Source organism: Ammospiza caudacuta, chromosome 4 (genome assembly GCF_027887145.1).
Source record: "Ammospiza caudacuta isolate bAmmCau1 chromosome 4, bAmmCau1.pri, whole genome shotgun sequence".
In the NCBI taxonomy this organism is placed as follows: Eukaryota; Metazoa; Chordata; class Aves; order Passeriformes; family Passerellidae; genus Ammospiza; species Ammospiza caudacuta.
In genome coordinates this window covers 63,802,184-63,827,474 of record NC_080596.1, presented here as the reverse complement: position 1 = coordinate 63,827,474, position 25,291 = coordinate 63,802,184, and the positions used below count along the sequence as shown (strand labels likewise).

At 36.0% G+C, this 25,291-nt stretch overlaps 1 protein-coding gene across 11 annotated transcripts in view; it reads left to right on the top strand.

The window, feature by feature from the left end:
- The window catches only part of PROM1 (prominin 1), a 61,057-nt gene extending 36,241 nt beyond the window's left edge, over positions 1 to 24,816 (top strand). For 2 of the 11 annotated variants that reach the window (XM_058803223.1, XM_058803221.1), the window contains 21 exons: positions 2,113 to 2,202; positions 3,538 to 3,755; positions 4,193 to 4,267; positions 5,448 to 5,511; positions 7,255 to 7,414; positions 9,390 to 9,542; positions 10,343 to 10,466; positions 10,889 to 10,992; positions 11,426 to 11,510; positions 12,340 to 12,486; positions 12,754 to 12,825; positions 15,085 to 15,177; positions 15,899 to 15,916; positions 16,249 to 16,302; positions 17,721 to 17,801; positions 17,890 to 17,958; positions 18,503 to 18,595; positions 19,765 to 19,880; positions 20,967 to 21,035; positions 23,081 to 23,121; positions 23,342 to 24,816. In XM_058803223.1, the coding sequence (XP_058659206.1) occupies positions 2,113 to 2,202; positions 3,538 to 3,755; positions 4,193 to 4,267; positions 5,448 to 5,511; positions 7,255 to 7,414; positions 9,390 to 9,542; positions 10,343 to 10,466; positions 10,889 to 10,992; positions 11,426 to 11,510; positions 12,340 to 12,486; positions 12,754 to 12,825; positions 15,085 to 15,177; positions 15,899 to 15,916; positions 16,249 to 16,302; positions 17,721 to 17,801; positions 17,890 to 17,958; positions 18,503 to 18,595; positions 19,765 to 19,880; positions 20,967 to 21,035; positions 23,081 to 23,099 (1,904 nt within the window). In that variant the 3' untranslated portion in view covers positions 23,100 to 23,121; positions 23,342 to 24,816. Of the gene's footprint in view, positions 1 to 2,112; positions 2,203 to 3,537; positions 3,756 to 4,192; positions 4,268 to 5,447; positions 5,512 to 7,254; positions 7,415 to 9,389; positions 9,543 to 10,342; positions 10,467 to 10,888; positions 10,993 to 11,425; positions 11,511 to 12,339; positions 12,487 to 12,753; positions 12,826 to 15,084; positions 15,178 to 15,898; positions 15,917 to 16,248; positions 16,303 to 17,720; positions 17,802 to 17,889; positions 17,959 to 18,502; positions 18,596 to 19,764; positions 19,885 to 20,303; positions 20,542 to 20,966; positions 21,036 to 23,080; positions 23,122 to 23,341 lie in introns of those variants that run through there. The other 9 variants (XM_058803225.1, XM_058803222.1, XM_058803229.1 and 6 more) reach the window with 7 other exon arrangements.
- Positions 24,817 to 25,291: the final 475 nt, after the last annotated feature.

Sequence of the window (25,291 nt, the reverse complement as noted above, 5' to 3'; positions counted from 1 at the left end):
ATGTCTCAGAGCTGGTATAATGCATAGTATTTCCCAAAATAAAAGTATTTTATTAAATTATTATCCAATAAGTCAGGCTAATATTTTATTTTCCTTTTCAGTTTTGTAATATTTTGGAATATTTGTCCTCAGGTCTTAAAATTGGAGCCAAATATCAAGGAACAGAGCTACTAGCAGTTGTGATAGTTCCAGTGAGAGAGATCTCTGTTTATTTTTCTTGTTCTACCTTTGTCCTCTGTTCAGCTAGGAGTTGAGTTATAAGCTTATCTTCTTTCTAAAGCTGCTTAATGTATTTGCCATTTCAGAACAAGCAGTTGAAGAGCAGGAGATAAATTTGAATTAGAGCTGCTGCACTTTCCCCTTCAGCACAGTTACAATATTAGGCATCATATTTCAAGCTCTCAGTAAATAAAAACAACCAGAAAACTGACTGGGATTTTTTTGTAATTTAAGATTCACTTTCCAAAATTCCTATTAGAAGGAGCTGACCATAATCAGTACACACAATGATTCAAGGTGCATTGTTTGCCAGGTGTTTATAAATGCATACAGGTTTCATTGTTGGATTGAGGGATTGTTGCTGGGATCAAACTGTGCAGCTGTGGCATTGTGCCACTTATAATAAATTGATTCTCATGTCCAGAATCTCTGCTTCTGTGTAGGTTTAAAATGTATATTAAAAGTAGTTTTCAATTCAGCCAGCTTTGCATACCCTAAGGTTAATATGTCTTGTCTATGTGAGGCTTTATTGCACATTGAATATGCCTGTAAAAGTAGTGGTAGCAGTAGGTAAGTAGTCTTCCTACTTAATTCTCAGCAGGAGCACTCTGGTCTAAAAAATAGATGTAAACTTTAAGTCTATGATAATAATAACAGTAATAATAAAAAAATTGATGTTTGTATTTCAAGTATTAGCTTGAAGCATCCCAGCCACTCCTAACTGAAATTTCAAATTAAATGTTTATTTGTTCTCAAGACAAATTTATAATGTTAGTTAACAGATCCTACAGGGTCTGTGATGAGAGAATCATGAAATAAAGATAACTTTTATTTTCTTGAAATATCAGAATTAAGTGTGTGATGCCTGGCTACAGAAGGATTTTTTCCTAAGGGAATCAACAGTAGTAGGAATCTCCAGAGAACTGCAGATGAGTTCAGTTTGCCTACCTTAAGGAAATGTGGAAAAATGTTTAATATTTGGTAGAAGTTCTCAACCCAAGCCAGACGTGATAGTGCTGACAGGAAGGGATGCTTCTGTACCAGTGTTCCCATCTCATCAAAAGGAAAACAACTGAAAAATCAGTTTACTGTGATCTGATAATGGAGAGGTCCTGGTGATTACCTAAAGGATGTGTCACATCAGAGTGTTTCACCCAGCTCTGCTCAGTGTTTCTCTGTTGCTTTGCTGCAGCAAGGTTCATTTGTTTGTGGGCAGGGACACTGGAGGAGCTGGGGCTGTGGTGTCCGTGCTGGATGTTCTGCACGAGGTACAGGGGCTTAATGAGCTTAAGGGATTGCAGCAGGGCTGGCTTGGGGGTGACCTTGATGCTGCTGGACACGTGAGGAACAGGGGAAAGGAAAAGAACCCACTTCCTAGTTTCTCTTGCAATATGACATCATAGAGTGTAGTGAAAGACTGTGCCACAAAATTCCTGTCCAGATGCTGGACCACTTGAAGATAAATCGTGGAAAAAATCCTTCCCAAAAAAGTAGTAAATGCAGTGAAATACACATTGTGGAATTTGTTGAAACTTATGTGCCTTTACCCATGTGGTCAAGTGTTCATGAATATTTTCCACCATATTTTCATTTACTTCTTTCATTTATGAACTATAGCTAGCTAAAGCAGAATTGTGTCTCTGCATTATCTTCTGTCACTTAAGTTCTGACTGTTAGGCCTTAGAAAAATTTCAAAAATTTGTGTATATTTATTTAGATGTATATGTATATATGAATGAAATTGTACTTATATATAAGCATACATATATATATATATATATACATAATACATGTATTTGTTAAGTAAAGAGTCTGATAGCAGGTAGTTTAAGAGACAGTTGAAATTGAGCTAGTGTATGATGTGTTGGTTATCTTTATCTCTCCGTATTACAGATGTTGGACCTGTGCTTGGAAGCAGAGTTCAAGAACAGCTGGGAAAAGAAGTGCGTCCTGCACTTGATGCAGCTCTGACAATGGCAGGAGGTAAAGATGTACATGTTGTTGTATAATAATATTCTGTTGCCATGGTAAAACAGACACAGCATGGATAGCTTTGTGCAGTACCATGAGTCAACTTACCATTCTTCTACATGCCTGGATATTTCTTTTAAACAGAGGATTTTACACATCTTAAGATTGATAAATACATTTAAAATTTAAATCAAAATTTATGTGCTATTGTTGATACTTAGTTTTGGCAGTCATTGAATAGGGATGAAATCTGAATTTCCTGCTCCAAGTTGCTGTCCCTTTCTGCTGAATATAAGGGAAACTAGGAAAACTGTCCTTTTAGAGTTGCATTATTATTATAGCCATAAGTATTTTCAGATTAGTCAGGGATTTTTTCCTGTACACTGCCAAGATTATTATGAGAGTGTTAGCCAGCATTTCTTCATTATATCTTTGAGTTTGGCATTGCTCATTATTAGTTCTTTCTCTTTTTAGAGAAAATATTCCTTTATTATTTTTCCATTTAAGGCTTCTTTTTTCATGAATCAGATACAGCTTACAAAGCAAAGGGAAGGCATCTATGGACTTGAGTCACTTTGGTTTTGGTTGGTTTTTTTTTAACCCATGAATTCTCTCTCATTCACTTGTCATCATTCTCCTTTTCTTTTGCTTTATTTCTCATTTTTCTTGAAGTCAAAGTGGAAAGGGCTATCAAAGGTAAAAAGCACAACAAAACCTTATGTGGTGTGAAGTGCACTTTGTTTTTGTAACTTTGTGTATTCTTAGTTGTGTCTGTGTGGTTCTTTGTTTACCAAACACCTGCTCAGTGTTTGGGATTATTTTGATTTTCTTTTGGTTGGTGTGATTGGGATGGATTCTAAAGCCAGGCAGCGTGGAACACTCACTAATGCTTGGCTGATGCAACATGATCTCCTTACCTTTCAGCTTGCAGCCATATGATTTGTGAGTTGGATTGTAAGGAAAATACTGAGAATACAATTTGATTGATATGAGCTTTTAGTTTCTAGTGACCAAGTGTTAAAGTTCTTTACTGAATCCACTGAGAAGGGAGAGGTAGGGAAACAGTAGAAAAGAGGGAAGTGGATGAAATACCAATAAAAGTAACCTGAGCACATTACTTGCTCTGTGTAGAAAAGCATAAGTGATATATTTTTATTTGCAAGAAGTACATGTTCTGTGCTAGAATTTTCTGTGCTAGGATGTTTTCTGGGAAGGAGGCAGTAATTAAATCAGTATTTTTAAGATGATCCTATGATTTATGCATGTACACTTTCTCTTCATGTCTGTACCTATAGGCTGCTTTCTAACAAAAGTTGTTTTTTTTTTTCTAAATTCACATCCTTGCAGCCATCAGAGAAACAAAGGAAGCACTAGAAAATGTGAGTGTCTCTGTAGAGGTTTTGCAGGAGGGAACAGAGAGACTTCATGCAAACCTGACAGATGTTAAAATGCACCTGAGCAACACCCTCAATGACTCTGCGTGCAATGCGGCTCAGGCTGCCTCAACCTGCAACATCATCAGGAATTCATTAGCTCAGCTGAACATCAATGCCAATTTTAGTGGGGTAAGATCTTTTAATAATATTTTTCAGACTCTCAAAGTGAGAATAAGCCCAGTAGTGGGTCTGACATTGAATAAGCCCAGTAGTATGTCTGCCATTCAGTGGCTTGGTGTGTGCTGTCACTTGTGAGATAAGTGACCTTCCATTTTTCTGTGTTTCTAGGTAATTCCAGTCACTCTTTTAATCTTCTATGTAGAAAAGGATAAAATGTGTGTCAAGCAGCTGTGTTAAATTGCTGCTCTGGGCTGTGAAGTAATCTGCCCTCCCAGAAATGCTGGGGGTTAAGCTTTGCTTTTGTACAGCAAAGGTTTCACAAGTGTTTAGGAAGATTCTCCTAAAGATCACTTTAGTTTCTTTACCCTCTCTCCTAACTTTGAAATATTTACTGAATTTGCAAAACTGCTGCTTCTATGTGACTCAGGCATGTTTTTCCTTCCCAGTTGCCAGGTGTGAGCTCACAGCTTGCAAAGATCAATGATGTCCTTAAAATAGACCTTTCTAGTCTGGTTCAGAAGGTATGTTTCTTGACAGATTTTTAAACTCTTAATGAATAAACTGGGATATGTGTATCACTTGACTCCCCTTGGTTTCTCAATCAGAATTCTTTTGTTGCCACCTCAACCTGCTTCATGGTTGAATATCTCTCATTGTTTGGCCAGGATTTAACATGTGAAAGTATGAATGCAGTGCTTTGAATCTCCAGGATAATACAAATCTAAAATCTTTCACAAGTTGTCTGCTTGAAAGAACAGTCCTTGATAATGAAAAGACAGAAATGTGGATCCAGTAGCATGCTCTCTACTTTTTGGTTCAAACTAAAGAAATAAAAAAATCCATGGTCTCTGAATTAGTCTTATTGTATTCTGGCTATCTTGAAATATTTATTTCAAATTCTTTATGTGCATACATCTGGTGCAATGGACCAAGTGTAATGGCTATTAGTAATTTTGCAAAACTTTACACAAAAAACCCATGATTTTCACCTAGGAAAAGAATGGCTTAGTTTGAGAGGTTGAAAAATCTAGGAATCTGAAAACATGTGCTAGGAGTAGAAGGCACTTTCTGAAACCAAAGGCTGTGTGTAGGGGTTGAGGCCCCTTCCTGCTTTGCATGATCAGGCTTACAGGGAGTAAGGCTTCCTGTGCCCACTGCCATGGTTTGTCCTTCCTGACAAGTGAGCTGCTGACCTTGGTCCCCATAGTGTGGGCCCCTTCTTTCCCCTTCTCACTGAAGAAGGCATTGCAATCTCATTAGAGGCAGTTGTATTTCATTGTTTGTAATATGGATTTTGTGTTTGGAAGGCATGGACTTGGAAACAGGAGGTGTTAGGCTGGTGCAGAGTAACTCCTTTCACTTTGTGAATCTTCATATGTGTGTTTTTGGCTTTTAGATGAGCTATAAGACCTGACAGGCAGCAAAGTATGAGATCTGTGACTGATTCATGTGTATTTAAATATAGAATTTTTTTTTTCTCCAGGGAATATTCTGGAGACCAAACTATAGCTGAAATATATTTAGAGTTTTGCTTTTACCTTTTCTAATATGCAGTGATAAAACCATGTTTTTCTTAGTATTACCATGTACATTTTAGTATGTGTGTACTTTTGATCTTTTGATCCTTAAATAAAAGGAAAAAAACCTGCCAACAATTTGACAAGGAGAAATATGCCATAATTTTTAATGTGTTTTTCTTAGGGTTATGCAGCATTTAATGATACTCCAGACTTGGTAGTGAATCAAACCAGGAACATTTTATCAGGTGAGAACAAACTATCTTTTCGCTTTGCTTAATGTTTTTATTTTCTTTTATTGGTAATATAATTTTTTTGCTAAATATAATGAAAAATGAAAATGTGAAATTTTACAATTTTTTAAAATTTGGTGCCAGAGGAAAAAAACATAGAAAGCACTTTTGTCATGATGACAACTCTAAATTAAATCTAAAAATAGACCATGTGGTATTTTATTGAGGAGTTTCATCTGTTAGGCTTTTTACTGCTCAAGTAATGAGAAATCTTGTGATCCTCACTTCACACTGATGCTTTATTTGGTTGAAAAACTAATTTTCTTTGACCAGTGTGTTTGTGACATACTTAGGAGTGTGATGTTAGGAAAGCTGACCCCCTCCTACTGCTGATTTAAGATGTGGTAGATGGTGAAGTGAAAGTCAAATACGCCTTTAGGATAACTGAAATGGTGTCTCAGTTGTTTTGTTACTTAGGCTTTACACTTTTTGCTCTTTGCCTGTACCTGTATGGTAGTATAGCATATGTTTACTAATCTGTTCTAATTTTTATTCTTGCATTGTGGACCTGTTCTGCATTATATGTAAACAGCTGTTCCTTGTAAGTTGTTCTGGTTTGGTTTTTTTTCTTCCCCTCCTGGGCAAAATGTAGCACAGTGTACCTACAAGCATAGTGTACTGTGTGAACTTGCCTGTAATGAGCCAGTTTTCTAAAACTGATATTATACTTTTCATTAGGAAAGCTAGGGCAGCCTTACTCATTTTCCATATCTGAGATGTGTAAACACAGACAAAACATCATAATTTATCTATTTATAAATTGTTGGGGCTTTGTTTGTATAAAAACTGAATTTGAGTTAAAATTTGCATTTATCTGTAAACTTCTAAAACAGCTGTGATTTATTACATGGTTGAATTTGAGGAGTAATCATCAAACAGACAAAGGCTTGTCCAGTTGTGTTTTGAGAAAGAAGAAAGTATTGCCTACCACAAAATTTGAACCTGTAGTTACACATCCTGCTTTTTTCAAGTATGTTTCCAGTTGAAGGAAGGGAAGAGCATAGAGGAACTGCATTTTACACAGAGACAATATGAATAATAAGTGAATTAATCATGTCTTTGTATATCTAAATAATGTCTATCTAAACTGTAAGTAGAAGGCAGCATTTTAGGTCATAATCTGAGGGGAAAATAGCTTAATGGATTGTTACCTCAGGAGTGTTGCTGACTAATTGGAATGAGTTCATTTAAGTAATCTCTTTTAATAAGATTGAAAATAACTAGTATAGATTCTCAATATAGGCAGTCCAATTTCTGTCACAGTGTTGTATTCCCAAGATATGGAGTTTAAATAGATTCTGTTCTTCTCTTTTGTAAACTTGGTGGCTAATTGTCTTGCTCAGTGTTTAATTTGAGTGTTTAATGTTTAATTTGCAATATTGCATGAAAAGCAAGATTTAGGTTGGCTAGATAAAAAGTGACACTTTCATTATAATGAGAGGAAGGAGGAAGATCTCTGGCTCAATGTCTGCATCTTGAATCATTAAACTGAATGCTAAAACACAGTGTGCATTTTGAAATGCTGTTGTGCTACTTCAAAGCTTGATGCTTTTGTTGCCTGCTTGTGTTTTCCTCACACTTGTCTTCATGGCTTGCTTGTTTCATGTGGCAAATGGCTTAATAACATTTTATAATGCATAAATGGAATGTGAATTTCCTCTAAGAATCTGTAACAGTGAAATATGTTTGTTCTTTTAGACATCAAAAGTGTGCTGGAATCCATTGGTTCAAACATTACTACCTTCACAAGAGCACTCCCTGTTCAGAAGATTTTGGCAGATTTGATGGTGCATCTTACACAGAGTGAGGCATATGTTCAAGATTATTTTCCACTAGTGGAGCAGTATGATTTCTACAGGTATGTACAAGAAGTAAGGCAGGACTGAAGTGCTACCTGTTGTTAATACTTTGTATCATTTTAATGTTCTGTAAAGGAAAGTAAATGGGTAACGATGAACACAGTGAAAGAAAGATGTATAAAGCAGTTGTTTGTAACTGGCATTTTGATAAAAGCAAGAAGCACAGCTAATCAATAACTGGATTGTATAATCAGTTAGTGGATCACAAACCACCTCTTGTTTCACCACAGATCAAGATGTGGTTTCTGCTCTGCAGCCCTTCAGGTCTTTTCCAGGAAGGATAGATACAGGTGGATGTCAAAGACACAGCACCCAAATGAACTGATTATTTCATAATGCCAGGGTGACCTTTTATCTAAATCTTGTTCCCATTGAGTCTCTGGTGAATTGTGAGGGCAGAGGACCAGAAAGGCCTTGGAGCCAATCCATTGTTACTGCACCTTTTGTACTGCAGAGCAGGAGTGGGAGGGATTCTGCTTCACACCTTGTAAATCCTCGTGCACCTGTGCTTCTCCCTACTGGCCTTTGTGATTGAATGTACCTTGAGAAAAACATCCTTCTTGAGACATATTGTTTCTTACAGTTGAGTAACCTCATATTTTGACTTGTAAAACTTTTCATTTCATACGATCTGTCTTTGTCCAGATTTACTCATCTCTGTCCACAAGCTCATTAAATTCTCCCTACAGTTTATTTGATACTTTGGTTGACTTTATAATCAATATTTGTTTCTGTGTTTGTGCCATAATTGATTTCACTACTACAGAATGTGTGTTGCTGGCTTTAATGCAGTGATAAATAAAAGTGAACAGAAAACTGAACTTCTAGAACCTTGCTTAGAATCTTACCTTTAGCCCATTTCTTATCTGACTGTTTTTGTGGTGAGCCCTAATTTGACAAATTTATAGATATTTTCATTGAAGCTCATATTGCATTTAATCAAATATATTGTTTTATTCTGCTACAGGAGAATATATCTCATCTGTATGACATTTAAAAACCTGGTTTGTCAAACCTAACCTAACAGTTCCTCAAGTACAAATGACACCAATAAAGCCTGTAGTTGCCCAAATTACTTTCTATCTATTCCTTTCTTAATTACAGGTGCATTATTTGTAGTTCTTAATAGGTATCCTTTTATAAATATGCCTGTCAGCATTTATATTTTTCTTTTTATTGTCCGTACATGTTCATTGCAATAATTCTTTTACAGATTTTTCTCTACAAAAGTACAGGGAAGAGAAAAGGGAACTTTAAAAATAAAAGCTGAAGAAGTGACGACAGAAGGGAAAAATTAGTGCAGAGGGCATTGGGAGAGTAAGAAAGGATAGATGTGTAATGTTTAATAAATGGCTATGCTCCAAATACCTGGACAGATAAAACTGTTACATGATGTAATTGATAAAAATGAAAGTTCATTGCCTATCCAAGATTTTTCTCCTGATCAAGTTTCATTAGCTGTTCCATACATTGAAAGCAGTCCAGCCCAGACACATAAAGCTTAGGTTTTTACAGCCTTAAATATATTTATTTACTACAAGCCTAGCACAATGTGCAAAATTGTTAATAAGTCTCACAGTAAGAGCAACTTTGTACTTCATGACCAATGGCTAGTCCACATTCACAAATTTCTCCATTTACTAATGAATAAATTGCTGATGAACATCTGCTTTGAGTAATTGTTTGCTCCACTTGGAGCACTTTGACACTTTAGTCCAGTTCACCAGCATTACCTGGGGAACACCTTGTTCTGTGTTCCCCAGTCCTTCAGTAGCAGCTGAGTGCAATCCAGTGCCTGTGTGCTGGCCCAAAATATGTGCTAGTGTAGCAGATATGTGTATCTTTGCTGGCACTGGTTGCTCAGACAGAGCCACAAATGGGGCATTGGGGAATATAGTATTGCATGATGTCTCCTGAAGGTCTCAGTGTGTTCTTCATGTGAAAATAACCAAGAATTTATCTTCTATTCCTTAGATGGCTGGGTTGTCTCATTCTTTGCTGCATGTTGGTCCTGATTCTGGTCTTTTATTACCTTGGATTGCTGTGTGGCACCTGTGGGTATGATAAACATGCTTCTCCAACAACCAGAGGCTGTATCTCCAACACTGGAGGAAACTTTCTTATGGCGTAAGTTCCACTTACCAGGGAAAGAGAAAATAAAGGTAGAAAGTTGGTTTGGTTGAGTTTTTGAAGGACGTAGATATGAAAATTTGGTTTGTGACCTAAGTGTATGTGTTGAGAATAGAAATAAATATTGATCTCACTCACTCAGATTGGGGGACTTGGGGATTTGGAGTTTGTCTTTCATTGAGGATCACAGCTGAAGGATAAAACCTCTGAATTGACCGTTATAAGGCAAGTTCTGTGGCCAGTGAATTTCTGTGCAAGTCCCTTTGGAAAATGAAAAAATGAGAGAATTCATAACTTTCTAGTAGACTTGGAACATTTGTTCAGTTTCAAAAAAAGTCATGCTAGGAGACAGGGAACACTTCACCTTCTGAGAGTATTCTGGATGTTTTAGGTTGAAAAGTGCCTAGGAGGGGTTTAATGTCATTTCTGCTGGGTGCAGGAGAAGATTGCATCTGAAAGTCTAAAACTTTTTTGAGAGCACAAGAGAGTTGAATTTAAAAAAGAAAATTGTATGGTATTTTGTCCCTTAAATATAATTCTTAAAACAGTTTGCATGCCCAATGCTAATGTGAGGTTTCAAATGCATTTTAGCTGAAGACTTCACAGGGCTGAAACATTTAAGATGTTTCAGAGGGCAAGAACATATTTGGAAAACAGAACTATTTTAACCATCAGTTTTCATATTTCTGTATAGCTGCTGTTAGCTTCACTGTTGCTCCAAGTATGTGTGTATATATATATGTGTGTGTACACAATGTGTTCTTATAAAGCAAAAACTTACTCAACTTTTTTTTCAGTGGTGTTGGATTCAGTTTTCTTTTCTCCTGGGTGCTGATGATTGTAGTGGTGCTCACTTTTGTCACAGGTGGAAATGTAGAAAAATTGGTCTGTGAGCCCTTTGAAGATAAAAATTTATTCAAGGTGAGGTTAATCATGTTATTAAACAATTTATAGAATCCCCATGAGTCCCAAAGGTCTTGTCCTTTGTTCTGTATGGCATATCATTCACTTGAAGTGAATTTGGATCTGGTTTTACTTCTTCCTTACAAACCAAATAGAGACATTCATCCTTTCTTGGTTTAATTTTAATTTAATTAAAATTTGCTTTGCAGTGTTAATACTGCATGCATGTCTTCCTTTGGAGACAGATTTTTCTGATTCAGTTGTTCCTTGGTGATGGGGAGCTTTAATACTCATTTTATGCTCCAGAGAGTTTGAATTCACTGGTTTTGCTTGTATTTTCCTTAGTGGGTGATAAGCTTAGGTGTGTTAAAAGACCACATATGAATAAATACATAAAGAAACTTGGAATTATAGTAACATTACTGAATTTTGTCTTCTAGGTTTTGGATACACCTTACTTACTAAATAAGCACTGGAAAAACTATCTTGCTGGCATCATCTTTAAAAATCCGAATGTTAACTTGACTTTTGAAAAAGTGTACAGGTATTAGAGTTATGATTAAGATTTAATTCAGTTATATTTACCTATTTTTTATTTCATTCAATTTATGCATACTGGTTTTGTGGTATCTTCTGTGCTTTGTATTTCGAGCACATCAAAATATTGCACATGTTCCAGAAACATTCTGATTCTAGTGATTCTCAAGCAAAACCAATTTGTTCCTATGTATGAGTTACTAGAGATAGTCAGCATACTACTGTATGACAATATTAGTCAAGCTAATTGATAAAATACTTTGCATCTTTCAGAAATTGTTAATCACTTCTCATGTTGACTGAGCTTCAAAAAATATAGTCAGTATTTTGTTTTCTAAGGGATTGATTTTCTTAGAATAAGAAAACATTGTTAATCGTTCTGTTAATACTTGGTCTTCAAGGTGGTTTTTAGGCTGATTTGTGTATTTGTATTCTTTCAGTGATTGCAAGGAGAACAAAGGAATTTATACTTCCCTTCACCTAGAATATCTGTTTAATGTCAATGAGCTTTTAAATATTAGTATGGTAAGTAAAGAAACTGAATGAGTGCATGATTCTGAAGGATGTTGGCTCTTGAAACACCAAATAGCATGTCTGGGTTTTTTATGGGATTTTGGGTTTTACATACAAAACATCCTACAGGGAGGGAAGAGCTGCCCAAGCTAATCTGAAGGAAAGAAGTTGATTTACAAATAAGATATTTTTTACCAGTCTCAGTGGGTCAGGGAAGATTTTCTGATGTGCTTTTTAATGTGCTGATAATAACATTTGTTTTAACTTTGAAACTTGTGTGGAAGGTTGGATGCTATCTTCCAAAGACTGCTTATGGTGCTCAGTGACAGTTTTCTTTTTATATAAAAAACACCTGTGTGGGTGTGTTATCCTCTGATTCCAGTTAGGTTTATGTTGATCCAGGATATTGTGTACCTTGGTTCTAAGAATTACTCTGGTTTGGTTGGAAGTAGTTGGGGTAAAATAGTATTTAGAGAAGTCTCATCCAGTCCTGTGTCTGTCCTGGCCACAGCTGAGATACTGACTTCTCTAGGTTTCCTTACTGAGGGCCAGGGGTACAACTTGACATTCTTAAAGGATAACATTTCCTGGAGGGATGTTAGTTAAGCAGAATAGAAGGCAAGTAATCTGTTGATATGGAAGAGACAAAGGCAGGTTAGAACTTGGCCTGGTGGATTCTTTTCAAATTCATTGAATTAAACTGATGTGAGCAAAAAAATCAATGTGTGCTTCTTCATGGTAATGAGGAGTCAGCAAAAGGACAGGATGCTTTGGGCAGGGGCTGTAGAAAATGTGTTCTGGTTGCAAACTACTTTTGTACTTTCTTTTGTTTCTTTCTCAGTATACAGAAGATGTAGCACTTAAAATTGAACATATTCAGATAAACCTCAGCAAAATCATTCTGCTGGATGAAATTGGGAAGGAGAATCTTCTGAATTTCAGCTCTTCAGGAATAGATGGGATAGACTTTTCAGCATATTTGACAGAGGTGAGACTATATTCAACTACAGATATGACTGGGACAAAACATATAATAAAATGTTTGTTTACCAATGGACAAAACAGAAAAATCTGCTTATGTGTGAAACACTGTTTTGAGGGTTCATACAAGCTGGGGAAAAAAGCACTTAAGAAGTTCAAGTTAATAAATAAAAAATTAGAGAGTAGACAAGAGTAGGTGATATCATTAAGTGCAAACTGTCTGTAAGTAAAATAACACCATAATCCTTTTCTTACTGCTCACATCTTGTTTCAGATCAATAAAAGTGTTACCAAGGTTGATCTTCTCTCATTTGCTAATGATTTAGAAGCAAGAGCAGATCAGCTGGTAAGTCCAATTCAACAATATAATAATACATAAAATATATAATTTATATAACTTATGAGTATAAATACATAGCAAGGTAGACTTTATGTGGGAGAATTTTTGTACTTCAAACATTTACTCACGTGCTGCAATGTCATGTAAGGAAAAATATTGAAGAACAGCAGGAGCTGTATTTTAAATGTTGCTAATTATTGATTTTTGTGTATTCTTTCATGCTTTGAAAATGTATTTTCTTAAATTCCACTCTTTGCTTGGGCAGTGAGGGGAATGCTTCATTTCAGTATTTCCCATTACATTTTAGGGTCCCAGTTGGAAAAAAAATTGGTTAGATGCAAAATTAATACTATGGCAGCTTTTAAGGACTGTAATGAGAACTGGAGCTCCATTGTGGAAGGAAAATGCACAAAGGAAACTCTTATCTGAAAGGCTTTTTGAATGCAGGACAGTGGTCAGAGGCTATTGCTACAACATTGCCCACCAATGAATCTGCAGGTGGCCCAGATCTGTGTTGGCAGTGACTGTTCAGTTGATCTGTTTGTTGTGCATGTCCAGGTCAGGTCATGCTCACTTTCCAGAATGAGGGTCATGGTTTGGGTGAGCCCAAGACAGATTTCCTGCACTGCAGTGCAGGAGGAAGAGTTTATGTTGCACATGTGCAATTGCTTGGATCACTGAGGGATGATCAGAGTGAGACCACCTTGTTGGGAATATATCAGATATCCATCCCTCCTCAAGGAGGAGGCTCCTGCTGTGTTTGCTCTATGTCTTGCATCATTCAGTCGTGCTTGTTGCTGGTTTTTTTGTTGGGTGAAGGGTTTTCCTGCCACTCATGCACTCATGTCAAGGTTAGACAGCTCTGGGTTTGAGTGAGAGCTGGGGTTCTTCAAACATAGTTCCATAAAGGAAAGTGCATTGTGCTGGTAGGTTGCTTTCACTGTTTTTTGTCAAAGACTCTTAAGGAAGAATCAGACTTAAGAATAGATCAGACAGAGTAATTTCTTCATATAAAAGAAAGAATTGTGTAAATAAGTAAATGTGTTCACTGTTACAGTGGATGTTTTTATTTCTTCCTTTAGCTGCTATCTTGTGTAATCTGTGAGATGTCTTTTAAAAAGAGGCCAAAACCCCAATAATACAATGTTAGATTACTTTAAAAAATGGTACTGATTTCCAATGATATTTTATGATCTCAGTTTTTTACTAGTGATAGCTCTTAGAACCAATTAAAAAAAAACCTAAAAACTTATGGAATTAATTAATTTTGAGTGTCTAGTTTGCATCTTTTGGCACCTGACACAAAACTGAATGTAGCATTTTAGACTGAAGGTAGCAAATTGAATAAAACCTGGATCAAGCCAAGGGGTCAGAGTATGGAGGAGGAAGCAATACAACAACATGTGGTGTTAGGTAAAGGAATTCACTCAGTACAGGAGATGAAGCATCGTGAAACTGCTCAGTGACCCAGCTGAGTGCTCACATGAGCACTTCACAGGAAGCAAACACATCTCTGAGCACTGAGGTCTGCCATTGTTACACATTCAAAATGGAGTTAGCAGTGTGTATTCACTGTGTATGCAGGGAACCAAATGGTTTTGCCACGAAAAGGAAATGGAAAATAAATTTTTATCTAAGAGTAAAACCAAATTTTATCGTATTTTGCAATGGGCATGAGCTCCAGACAAGCATTTGGACTTGAAAATCAGAGCAGAAACTCACATCTTCTGGCTGAAAGGTGGGAGCCACAAAAATAGGAAATACCCTTCACAGGTGCCTTTCCAAGTGATTGGCTGACAATACTTAGAGTTCTGTGCCCTCACAAAGCAGAGGGTGCCTCAGGGTGATGTCCACATTTCCAAAACAAAAGCAAGTAGCCATGACTGGGAGGTGCTTGTCCCAGCTGGGGTGCAGTGCTGCAGGGTTCTTGCAGTCAAGTTTCTGGTGAGTTCAAGGGAGATGTGCTCACTCTTCTGTATTTAAAATTACTTAGTGCATCATGTGAAAATTCTCTTCAGTTAAATCTGTCCTGATAATGTTATAGCCAGATAAGCAGGGTAGTATACTTGGTTTGGTTGCTGAGGTTTGAATTATTAATACAGTGATTTTTTTTTCCCACCCCTTCTTGTGTTGAGGAATTCAGTTTGTCATACCCCATTTTTAGCATGAGCTGTTCTGGAGTGGATGTGTAACTTCTATTGTTTTTTGCTTTGTTGGAAAGCTTTGAGGTTATTGAACAATAGTGCATAATTGCATTTTTTGCAGCCAAAAGGAGCCCTGGAAAACGCCTTAAAAGGACACGCAAACAACATTCGAATGATTCATAACCAGCAAGTTGTTCCACTGGAGCAAGCTATGGTAAAACATTAAAGCAATACTGAAACATATTTGTAGAAAATGCAAATCTCTAAATATCTTAAAGAGGTTAGGAAGCTGGACTTCTATAAGCACAGGTTGTGTCAATGAAAAGTAATCTGTCTGTCTGAAGTATATGTTTAATAAGTTAGGAAATTTTTTTACTTAAAATGCTGCTGTTTTATAATGCTGCCTAAATTAATGGCCTTTTTCCTATTTTTCTATAGCTATTTGTGATTATATATGAATAGAAGAAGAAGCAGGGGAGAACCTTACAAAACTCTTAACCCTAAAGCCCCCATAGCCACTCTTTTTCTTTTTTTGCTTGTCAGTGGTCTTCAGTAATAAAAGCTATTATCACTTTGACACTATTTCTTGGAGTTAGCAATCACCTAACAGTATTGGAATTGGAGACTGCTGGGAGTAGAATGTAGAGCCAAAGTTTTTTTATTGATGCTGTGAAAGATGCAAAAGAGCTGCATCTGCCTGATTTTGACACAGCCTTGTGTAGTGACAAGCTGTGACTCTCCTGTATGTTAGGTGTTGCTTTTTCCTGCACACATCATGAAGACTTTTAGTTTATCCTAGCATCAGATATTGTGTGTCTGTATCACTTGCAGAAAAATACTAGGTCTTCTGGTCCACTCTGATTCTATGCTGTTCTTTCCTAATTAACTCCTAATTATTCTCATCTCTTTTTTCTTTTACAAAACTGACTGTCAAGAAATATGTTAAAGCTAGGGTAAGTGCTTTTTCCCTTCAGAAATTGCACAGTATAGAATTCTCTGAACGTTTGGGTCTGAGTTTTAACTGTTCCATCTTCAGTCTTACCTAATTTATTATAGCATCTAACTTTAGTTAAATCACTGCTGTTGGTGAAGTACTGATTCAGTGATTAAACTCACAATGTATTAATTTTGATGCAGCTGTTGTTACTGTTGTATACACTGTGATATGTAATACTAATAACAAAATAATTTGTAGAAGATCAAAGCATGAATATAAACTTAAAACAGGTGGGCTCTTACCTATAATAAGTACTTGAAGCTTTTTTTCTCCCCTCCTTTCCAATAGAGCACTTTAAATCAGAGCATTAGGTTACTCAAGAGGACATCATCTGAACTTATGGTAAGCTTTTCTTTCTGGCAACAGGAACATTTTTGTGTTTTAAATCATTCTGCCACATATACAGGGCATATATTTTCAGCAGAGTTTTTCTTCTATTTCTAGGTGTTCCATTATTGCAAGAGATTGTAATGCACTGAGGAAGTAATAAGGATTTAGATCTCTCTCCTGTGTAAAGGAGTATAAAAAAAAAGGAAATTTGAGATTGTTTTGGGACTATGAATTGTAACCTGAACTGTCAGGTGATAAAATAGGCTTCAGTGCCAGTCTGTATAGTGTGTTATTAACTTTCCTCAGAATGTAGGGATTTCTTTTCTAGAATCCTTGAAAGCAAAACCTGCAGGGAACAACCACAAAACACAATGCAAAAGTACAACTGACATAAGAGAGCTGTGTGATTCACATCCTTAACCAGCTTTTCTTCCATGCCCAGCTCCCACTGGGATCTGTTTCTTTAGGTTTTACTCGTGTTCCTGCTTCTGCACCATCAGCCTTGCTCTGGGGTGCTGGATCTGTAGAGAGGCTTTTCCAGGGCAGCTCACATTTCCCCTCTCAGCAGTGCCTGCACCACAGTGAGACCAGCTGGCTTCACTCTGCCAGAGAGTGAGCAGCAGGATGATTGCTTTCCTGGAAGGAAACCTTTCAGCCACCAGCCTGCCTTGGCTCTGGTAGCAAGAATACAGCCCCCCTGTAGCACAGTCACAGTCTCAGCAGCTTTATGGGCCATACCTACCCTAGTGCTTCTCATTACAGTTTTCAGCCATCCACAGCAGCAGAGCAGCTAGGTATCTGTTAGAATCTGTTACTTGAAACTGGGTCAGGAGGGAAGAAGCCATGATGTAAGGTGTTGAAAAGAAAGGATGATGTTTGACTCTAAAGTATATTTAAGAAACATCTCTATGTGTTCAGGCTTTGTGTACACTGTCCTTTGTGTGTGTTCTGTGAGAGAATTTATGGGGGTGTGAAAAAATATCTCAGTCCTTCAGGTAGTTAGAGGCATATTCTGGCTGTGCAGAATCCAGTTCAGTCATTAAGAGTTGTTGTGATGGTACATGGGCCACTGTTTTCTTCCTGTGCACTTTGTGTGTCTGTACTGTATATATATATACAGACATTGATTTAAGGAAAGAGAGTGGAAGATAAAACCTATCCTAATATATAAATTAGTTATGTAGGTTCCAGGAAAAGATGCCACATCATAACCACTGACTCATCCTTTTTCACAATGAGACAATATTGAGATGATCATGAGTCCTTAGGCAGGCTCATGTTCTGTCTGTAATTGCAATTTTGTCAGGTTTTGACAAGAGAGTGACACTGGTTTATCAAGAGAGTAGGTTCCTGGCAGTGGCCATAGAGCCATTGCAACAGCCTGAAGGGGATTTGTTTGTTTATATTAAACACCATCTCTTCCTGTCCAGGTTAAGGTGAAAAATGTCATTAGTGCTGTTAATGCTGCCCAGGATCTCATAAATAACAATGCTTCTCAAGTTATTGTCCAGGTAAGCTCTATTTGATGAAAGTACATTAATTTATGATGTCACAGAGCTAGAGGTTAATTTGCTTTTGTTCTTTTTGATCTTGTCCTAGGAGACAAAAAAGTACATGGATACCATAATTGGCTACTTTGAGCAGTACACTGAGTGGGTCAAGGAGTCGGTAAGGCGCGTTTACTTTATTGAGAGAAGCTGTGTTTAAAAATAAGAAAGCTAAATAGTATTAGTAATAAAATCAATAATAATTATAATTATAATAATGTTATTTTGATAGTGTGTTTTATTGTTTCAGGTTTTAATACATTTGTTCTTACTGTGAGTGGGAAAATCAGTCTCCTATACTTTTGTTGCATTTACAGAATTAAATGATGAGTTATGTTGGTTGGAATGAAGTGCAAATTTAACAGTATCATTTTCAGGGCTAGCCTGAAATCTACCATTTTTGCCAGTCCTTCACTCAACCTGACCCTGCATAGTTCAAACTGATGTCGTTAGCATCTTGTTTTGTTTTTCTCTCTTCAGCTGCAGCCTTTGAGAAAGTAAGCTGATGTTTAAAAGACTTTCAGTTGATAGCATATCCTACTGTTATTTATTTTGAATTTGGATAGAGTAAGACATAATAATTTAGTAAACTGTAACTTAAGGAAGTTTAGAGATTATTATTTTATTCTGTTAGGTACTTAAAACTGTAATTTAATTTTTTTCAGATCTCAATGGAAGTAGCAGCATGCAAGCCTATTGCCAATGTGATAGATACAGCAGTAGATATTTTTTTATGCAGCTATATAGCTGATTCTGTGGTAAGAAACATTTTTTTACTCAGAATTTGGGCATCAAGGGAAACCTCTGTCAACATACATCTGTGTTTAATTATTCTGGCTCGACTATTCTGAAGATAATAAATTATCACACAAAAAGTTATGCAAGGACAATGTTCTGATCTGGATCAAGTCCAAAGTCCACAAGGCTGGACTTTCTGGATTTTCAGTAAACTTAAGCTTCTATTAGCAGGAATTCTGTAAAATTAACTGACTCTGAAACACATTGAAATGGAAAATGGAAAAGCATAAAGACATGAAGCTTCATTTGGAAATGTTGCTAACTTACAAAGGTGAGGTGTGGGCAGGAAGTAAGTAGAAAATACCAAGGAAAAACTTTTTCAGGTATCTTTCCTGAAATCTAGAAAACCTGAATAAGTTTTTATTACTAGACTTGTAGCAGACAGATGTTGATTAATTTCTGTATGTTGGGGACATTGAGCATGACTTGTAGCAGGATAGAAGGGAAATACTGCCTTTTTTATCTTGCCAAAAGGACTTGGAAAGAAGACAGCATGTATTAAAAGTAAAGTAAGACCCATGTGCCTGGAAGGTACCTAAAATGCCTCCTAAACTATTACTTAGCTTTATGGCACTTTAATCAGATCCTAATCCCACTAACAACAATATATGTAATCAGCCAAAGCCAAAACACTCTGGCCTTGATAATGCTTAACTTATGAAATGTTTAGTTTTGGCAATGCTTAACCATGAAAACCTCCCAGTGTGTGTTATACTCATTGATTAGTTCAGACATTACAGAGCTTCTGTTCTCCTTTGTGGAACCATTACCCCTCTGGTGAGAGATGGACCATGATTCCCCTGATGATAGAACTTAGCTGAGTCACTTGGAAGTCAAAAAATGCCTCCAGCCAATACAAATCAAATTTGAAAAATCATCATTTTAACACCAGGTGATAACTCAGTTCAACTGTATAATAATGAAATTAGTTACACAAACAGGGCCGCAGTTTGCAAGTTATGAAGCACCTTAAAAAGTGCTGGAAACTCCTGACAAAAACTGCAAGAACTAATTTCTACTGTGTTCTTTTGGTAACAATGGTTAGAATATCAAGCAGGAGTTTGGTACTTTACAGATTAGTTTTCTCCATGACCTTTTTTCCTTGATTTTTCTATTGCTTTTATTTCAGAATACCTTCTGGTTTGGTTTGGGAGGCTCTTCAATGTTTCTAATTCCTGCCATAATTTTTGCTGTAAAACTCTCTAAATACTATCGTAGGATGGATACGGAGGATGTTTATGATGAGTAAGTATATATTCCAAAACAAACTAAATGGCAAATGGATTAAAATGTTTTTTCTCGTGTTTCATGTGAAGGCTGTGTAATTGTTAAACCTGTGCTCCCAGATTAGAACTGCATGTTCATATGTAATGCTGCAGGTTTGGGTCAGTGCCTGCCAAGTGCTTCCTGCAGGGGGCCTTTGGTAGCCTTGACTTGCCATGAATGCAGATAGTGCTGGCTCTGACTTTGAGAGTCTTATGCCAGAATGAGGTCTTTAGAGCTTTCTGAGCAGCATTTATATAAATAAGCTCCAAATGTGCAAGTTATTAGCTTTGCTAAGTAACCTGTTAAAGTGAATTGTGCCTGATTTGTAGTCTCCTTTAATTAATTATTTGCTTTCTTGCTGTCTTAGTTATTCCTAACCAGTCTTTCCTTTTTCAATTGCAGTTCCTCTGTCTCAGGGACTTGGCATTTTACTTTATGATAACTATTCTTATGTATTTTCCTGTCAGTTTTTTACTGTTTTCTTTTCTACTCCTTGTTTTGCTCATTGTTCAGTTAGCCTGTGTACTGCATTTCTCCCATTTCACAGTGGTTGTTTTTCATTGCACATTCACAAGTCAGTAGAGCAGAAAACAGGCATGTACAGCTGAAATTACTCACTTATTAGAGTCTAGTTAATTACTCCTCCTTTTCTGTGTTTTTTAGTTTCAAAAATATACCCATGAAAATGTAAGACTTTTGCTGATATTTATTGAAATTATTTTAATAATATGGGAGGGTTTATATTTTTAATGTAACTTGTTACTTCAAAAGAGGTAACATGTTCTGTTTCTCCAGACTTGATAGATTATATTAGAGTCTCCAACTCAATAAGAATAGAAAAATATTTAATTGATTTTTGGAGAATATGAAAATACTATAAACTATAAAATTATAATTATATCATAACTATTGAATGTTACAAAGAAAAAGTTATATTCTATTGTAAAGACACAGTTTATCTTTGCATATAATACCATCATCCATGTACATGTCTTAGAAGCCATATTGTACATAGTGCATCTTATAGTTAACATGGTTTTTCTTGGTGTATTTATTTTATTACAGTATGGAAAATGGTAATAATGGTTATCATAAAGAGCATTTATATGGTATACACAATCCTGTTTTTACAAGGTAAACCAAGTCTGAAACTGCATGCCTTCATGTGTCCTTACTTCAGCTTCTCTTTTAATCACATTTCCAGTTTTCTCCATGCTTTAAAGTGACTCTCTTAATTCTCTGGGGGTTTTTTTGCATGATTATTCACTATAGCAAATGCAGTATAATGTATATTTCTCATATATTCTTTACTTAACACCAGGCATAGAAGTACTTTCCTGCAATTTAACAAAGTAATTGGTAAATTTGATCTTTAAATCCATGTAATCAGGTATTTAGTCAGCACAGTGGTTGGTCCTAAATTGACAAACCTATTAAAATGCTCTGATAGCAGATGAAAATGATAGGATGGAAATGCATCCTGAGTAGTTTTATTTTGTAAATGGTGAGAAGAGATCTCCTGTGTAAAAGGCAAGTGTTCCAGGTATGCAGGAAGCATGAGCATAGAAAATGGGTGTTTGTGCATGGGTAGGACTAGAATGTAGGAGAAGCTCAGGTTATGTTCAAAAAAAGGAGGATGTTGGAGTTAATTTCTGCCTCTGCAGCTTCTGTGCTGTAAAACATGAGCTAGCTGTAAGACTCAGTTTCCAGGAGGATAATACTCTATATCCCACAACTTCCTTATTTAGTTTTGCAAAATTTGCAAGTTGCTTAAGAACAGTTTAAATTTATTATTAAAATCTGTAGCTCACTGTGCCTGCCTTTGCAATTTCATTACTGAAGGTATAGGCTGAGTGTTTGTAGAGAAGATAGCACTATGCTTTAAATAACAGGTGAATAGAGGGAGCTCAAAGTTTGGGTCTTGAAGAGTTCATGGTTACATCTGATGATGATTATGATAATGAGGATGGCTATTACTATTATTTGGGACTGTATTTTACATTATTTACTGACCAAATCTGCATTCCCTATCTCCTTCTGAAGGAAGTCTTTATATAAGAACATTTTTAGTGATATTTATTATCACAATTGTTATGGTCTGCTCTGCAGCTTAAGCTTACTCCCCACATTAACTGATGAGGAGTTTAAGTCCAAAAAAATCTCCATTGGCATATCTAAGGACTTTCCATGTTTTACATAAGAGAAAATTAATAATTTCCCAGGCCTTAGAATTCCTTTTAAGATCTTTGCATCTTTAATATGACTTCTAATATTCTTGAGGTTCATAGCATGTTTTCTTAAAATATTTCAGTCATTGATAAATAGTTTAATTCAGCATTGCTGAACAACCTCAAAATTACTAGCATAAAATGATCTTTTACACAAAGATCCACTAGTTCAATCCTGACTTATTTTGATAAAATGATAAAATTTAAAGATTCAGTTTGATGCAGTGCTGTCTTCTGATGTGCTAATTTGAGGTAATTTGAAAAACTGCTAATTATGGCATACATGCTTTGAATTTCTCAGTGTGGCATTCCCATATGAATAAAATCAAATTTCAGCATACTCTTTGCTTTTACGGTATCCTTGATTTTTCTCATTTCCTGCAAATTATTTTTGGATATACTTTGAAAGACATTACTTTGATTAGATCTCTGTACACCTCTACTTTTGCAGGTTTAAGGAGTGCCATAGGGTTGGGCTTGGGGTTTTTTTATCCTTCAAAATCCGCTGGATAATTTTGCTGAAAAGAGATGCAAATATTTTTATAACAGTAAGATATCTAAGTACAAGTAAGAGCTACATGAGGTATATATGTCTCACACAGGTATTTTTAGACACATGTCAAAGACACAAATGACCTCAAATGCAGCCACCATTTTTGTGAGAGCAAAACGTGAGGCTGGATTAAATTTACAAAAGAGGGGTGTTGAATGGGCAATCCAAGTATTTATTTCTACAATGAAAGAAAAATAACCTGAGAGGCTGGTGGAGAAAACCATGAATCTATTTCCTCTTGATTGAAAAATACTTAATTAAATGAGTAAAGCATTGAGACTATCTTAGGCCAACTGAGCTTGTCTCACCCAAGTTAGACACAGTATTTCTGTTCCATTTGTGGACAAAAGAAAATAATGGGTTTATTTAATGTGGTTTTTCTTCTTTTTCTCGTGTAGCTCTGTGGAACAGTGGTAGCACATACTGGAAATGTTGAGGGGTAAGTAATAAATCAATTCTAGACCTATTACTACTTTACTGTTTTAGGAAGGCTGCTCTGATTGCTGTAACAGGAGTATGCTGTAAGGTCTAAACCCAAGAAAAGTTATTCAGTCATATTGATGTTTGTATTCAAATATATCCCTTCATTGTGTTTAAATTAGATAGAAATTCAGTCTTTATAAATTTTTTCCTGAATTGTTTTTTGTTCTTATTTCCAGGCTATATAAATGAGGCTCAAGACTCTTCCATGGGAGTACATCATTGTTCTTCCAAGGGTGTTGGCATTTCCATTCATCTGACAGATCCTGAGCCACTTGCTTTATGTCAGCTGTACTGTAAATCCCAAATGTACTATTGAATGTTATGCCATAAACTACTGTACAGAATATTTTGTGATCAGAGCACTGCCTCTCAAATACCACTGTTCAAGGCTTGGATTAAAATGTTTTTTTGGTTTTTTACTTTTTTACACTGGGCTTTCTACCTTACATCACAGTATGTAAATTAATTAGATTAACAGCCTTTGCCTAGTAATTCTCTTTAAATTGTTCAAGTTCTTATCTTAAATTGTTGATTTGTGTTAAATACAGTACATACACGTTTACATAAAAATACATTTTGTATACCAGAGACTTTTGTATATACATTTTTCTTAAAACTTCTAAGTGTTTAGTTAAGATTTTAATATTGTATAATATTCTTCACAAATGAATTTACCAGCATGATCAGTGTTGCTATTTGGTGCTCTTGAATGACTACATTGGACTAAATTTGGATTGTAATGGGGTCCACAGTGTCTCTTTGTGCGTCTGAGAAGCTCAGTTGCAGTTTTGTCAGTTTTGTTTTCTCCCTCTATTCTTTTATTTTTTTTTCTTTTCCTAATTATTTAATATTTAGTGGGTTTTGCTGTATAGAACTGAAAGGGACTTTTTGGAGAAGTTTAAAAACAAACTTTGGGTGGGAGGGTTGGGGGTGTGTGGGATGCATAATATAGTGAAAAAGCTAAGCTTTTTAGAGTTCTGTAGTACTCAAAAAGAGCATGAGGGATGTCCTATGTTGGCAGTTTTTGGAATGCTTTACATTCTCTAACTTCCTTTTCTTCTTTCACACCCACTTCTGTAATGTCCTTAATAGTATCACTGTGACTCTTTTGGAGGCAGTGGTAGTATTTTTGCTAAATAATACTATACTGTGATTTACAATATTGAAATTCAAGTCTTTTAGCAATTGGAGTTAACATTTGTACTGTTAGAGTTATTTCACCGAATTTAGGCAAATGGTTGAATTGCTGAATTAGCTAACAGTAGACTTTATCAACAAGGCCAAAACTGTTACCAGTGTAAAACCTTCTGGCAGGTGAAGTGGTCAATATACTGATCTAAAATAGTATCTCTTCATCTATCAGTATTGTTAACTTTGTTTCAAACAGGGTTCATTGTCTTGAAGTAGAGATAATCCTGTACATCATTATTATTATTTTAAAGAAATGCTTAAAAATGATACCAGTCTCTAATCTGGAATAACCTTAAATTTTTCATTTTTATGTCATAAATGGAAACATTTCTAATTGACAGTATGTAGCATATGTGTATATGTAATGTTCAGAATTGCAGATTTTTAAAAGTTTCTATTTTTAATTTGAGAAAATATTCCCAGTTCATTTAAATAAAACAGATCTTGCTTAACTACCTTATGCTTGGTTCTCCCTTGTTTTGTTGCAGAGCCATCTCTCAGAAGAGCTGCACAGAGTTAAAAATCTTATGAGAGTGAATTTCTTTACCCTGATTAAAAATCTTTGCTACATTTGACTTTTACAGCAGGAAGGACTGGAAGAACTTTGACTCTGGGTGAGGGAGCTTCCAGCTTCCACCAAGAATGTGAATTATGCAAAGGTGGTAGCATTCAAGCTATGAGCTGTGCAGGATACCTGTTTCTGTATGGCACTGGCAGCAGAATTAAACATTTGCTAGTTCTTCAGCTCTCACAGTTCACTGCTGGCATCCTAACTTACCTTGTTAAAGCTCAGTTGTTTTCTACTGATATGATATGAGAGATCACAAACTCTTCAACCTGAAGCACAAGCAGACAGGACTGAATTGTCAGATTAGAATGAGCCAAACACTTGGTGGGAACATAGCAGCTGTAGCACATAAATATATTTGAGTCCA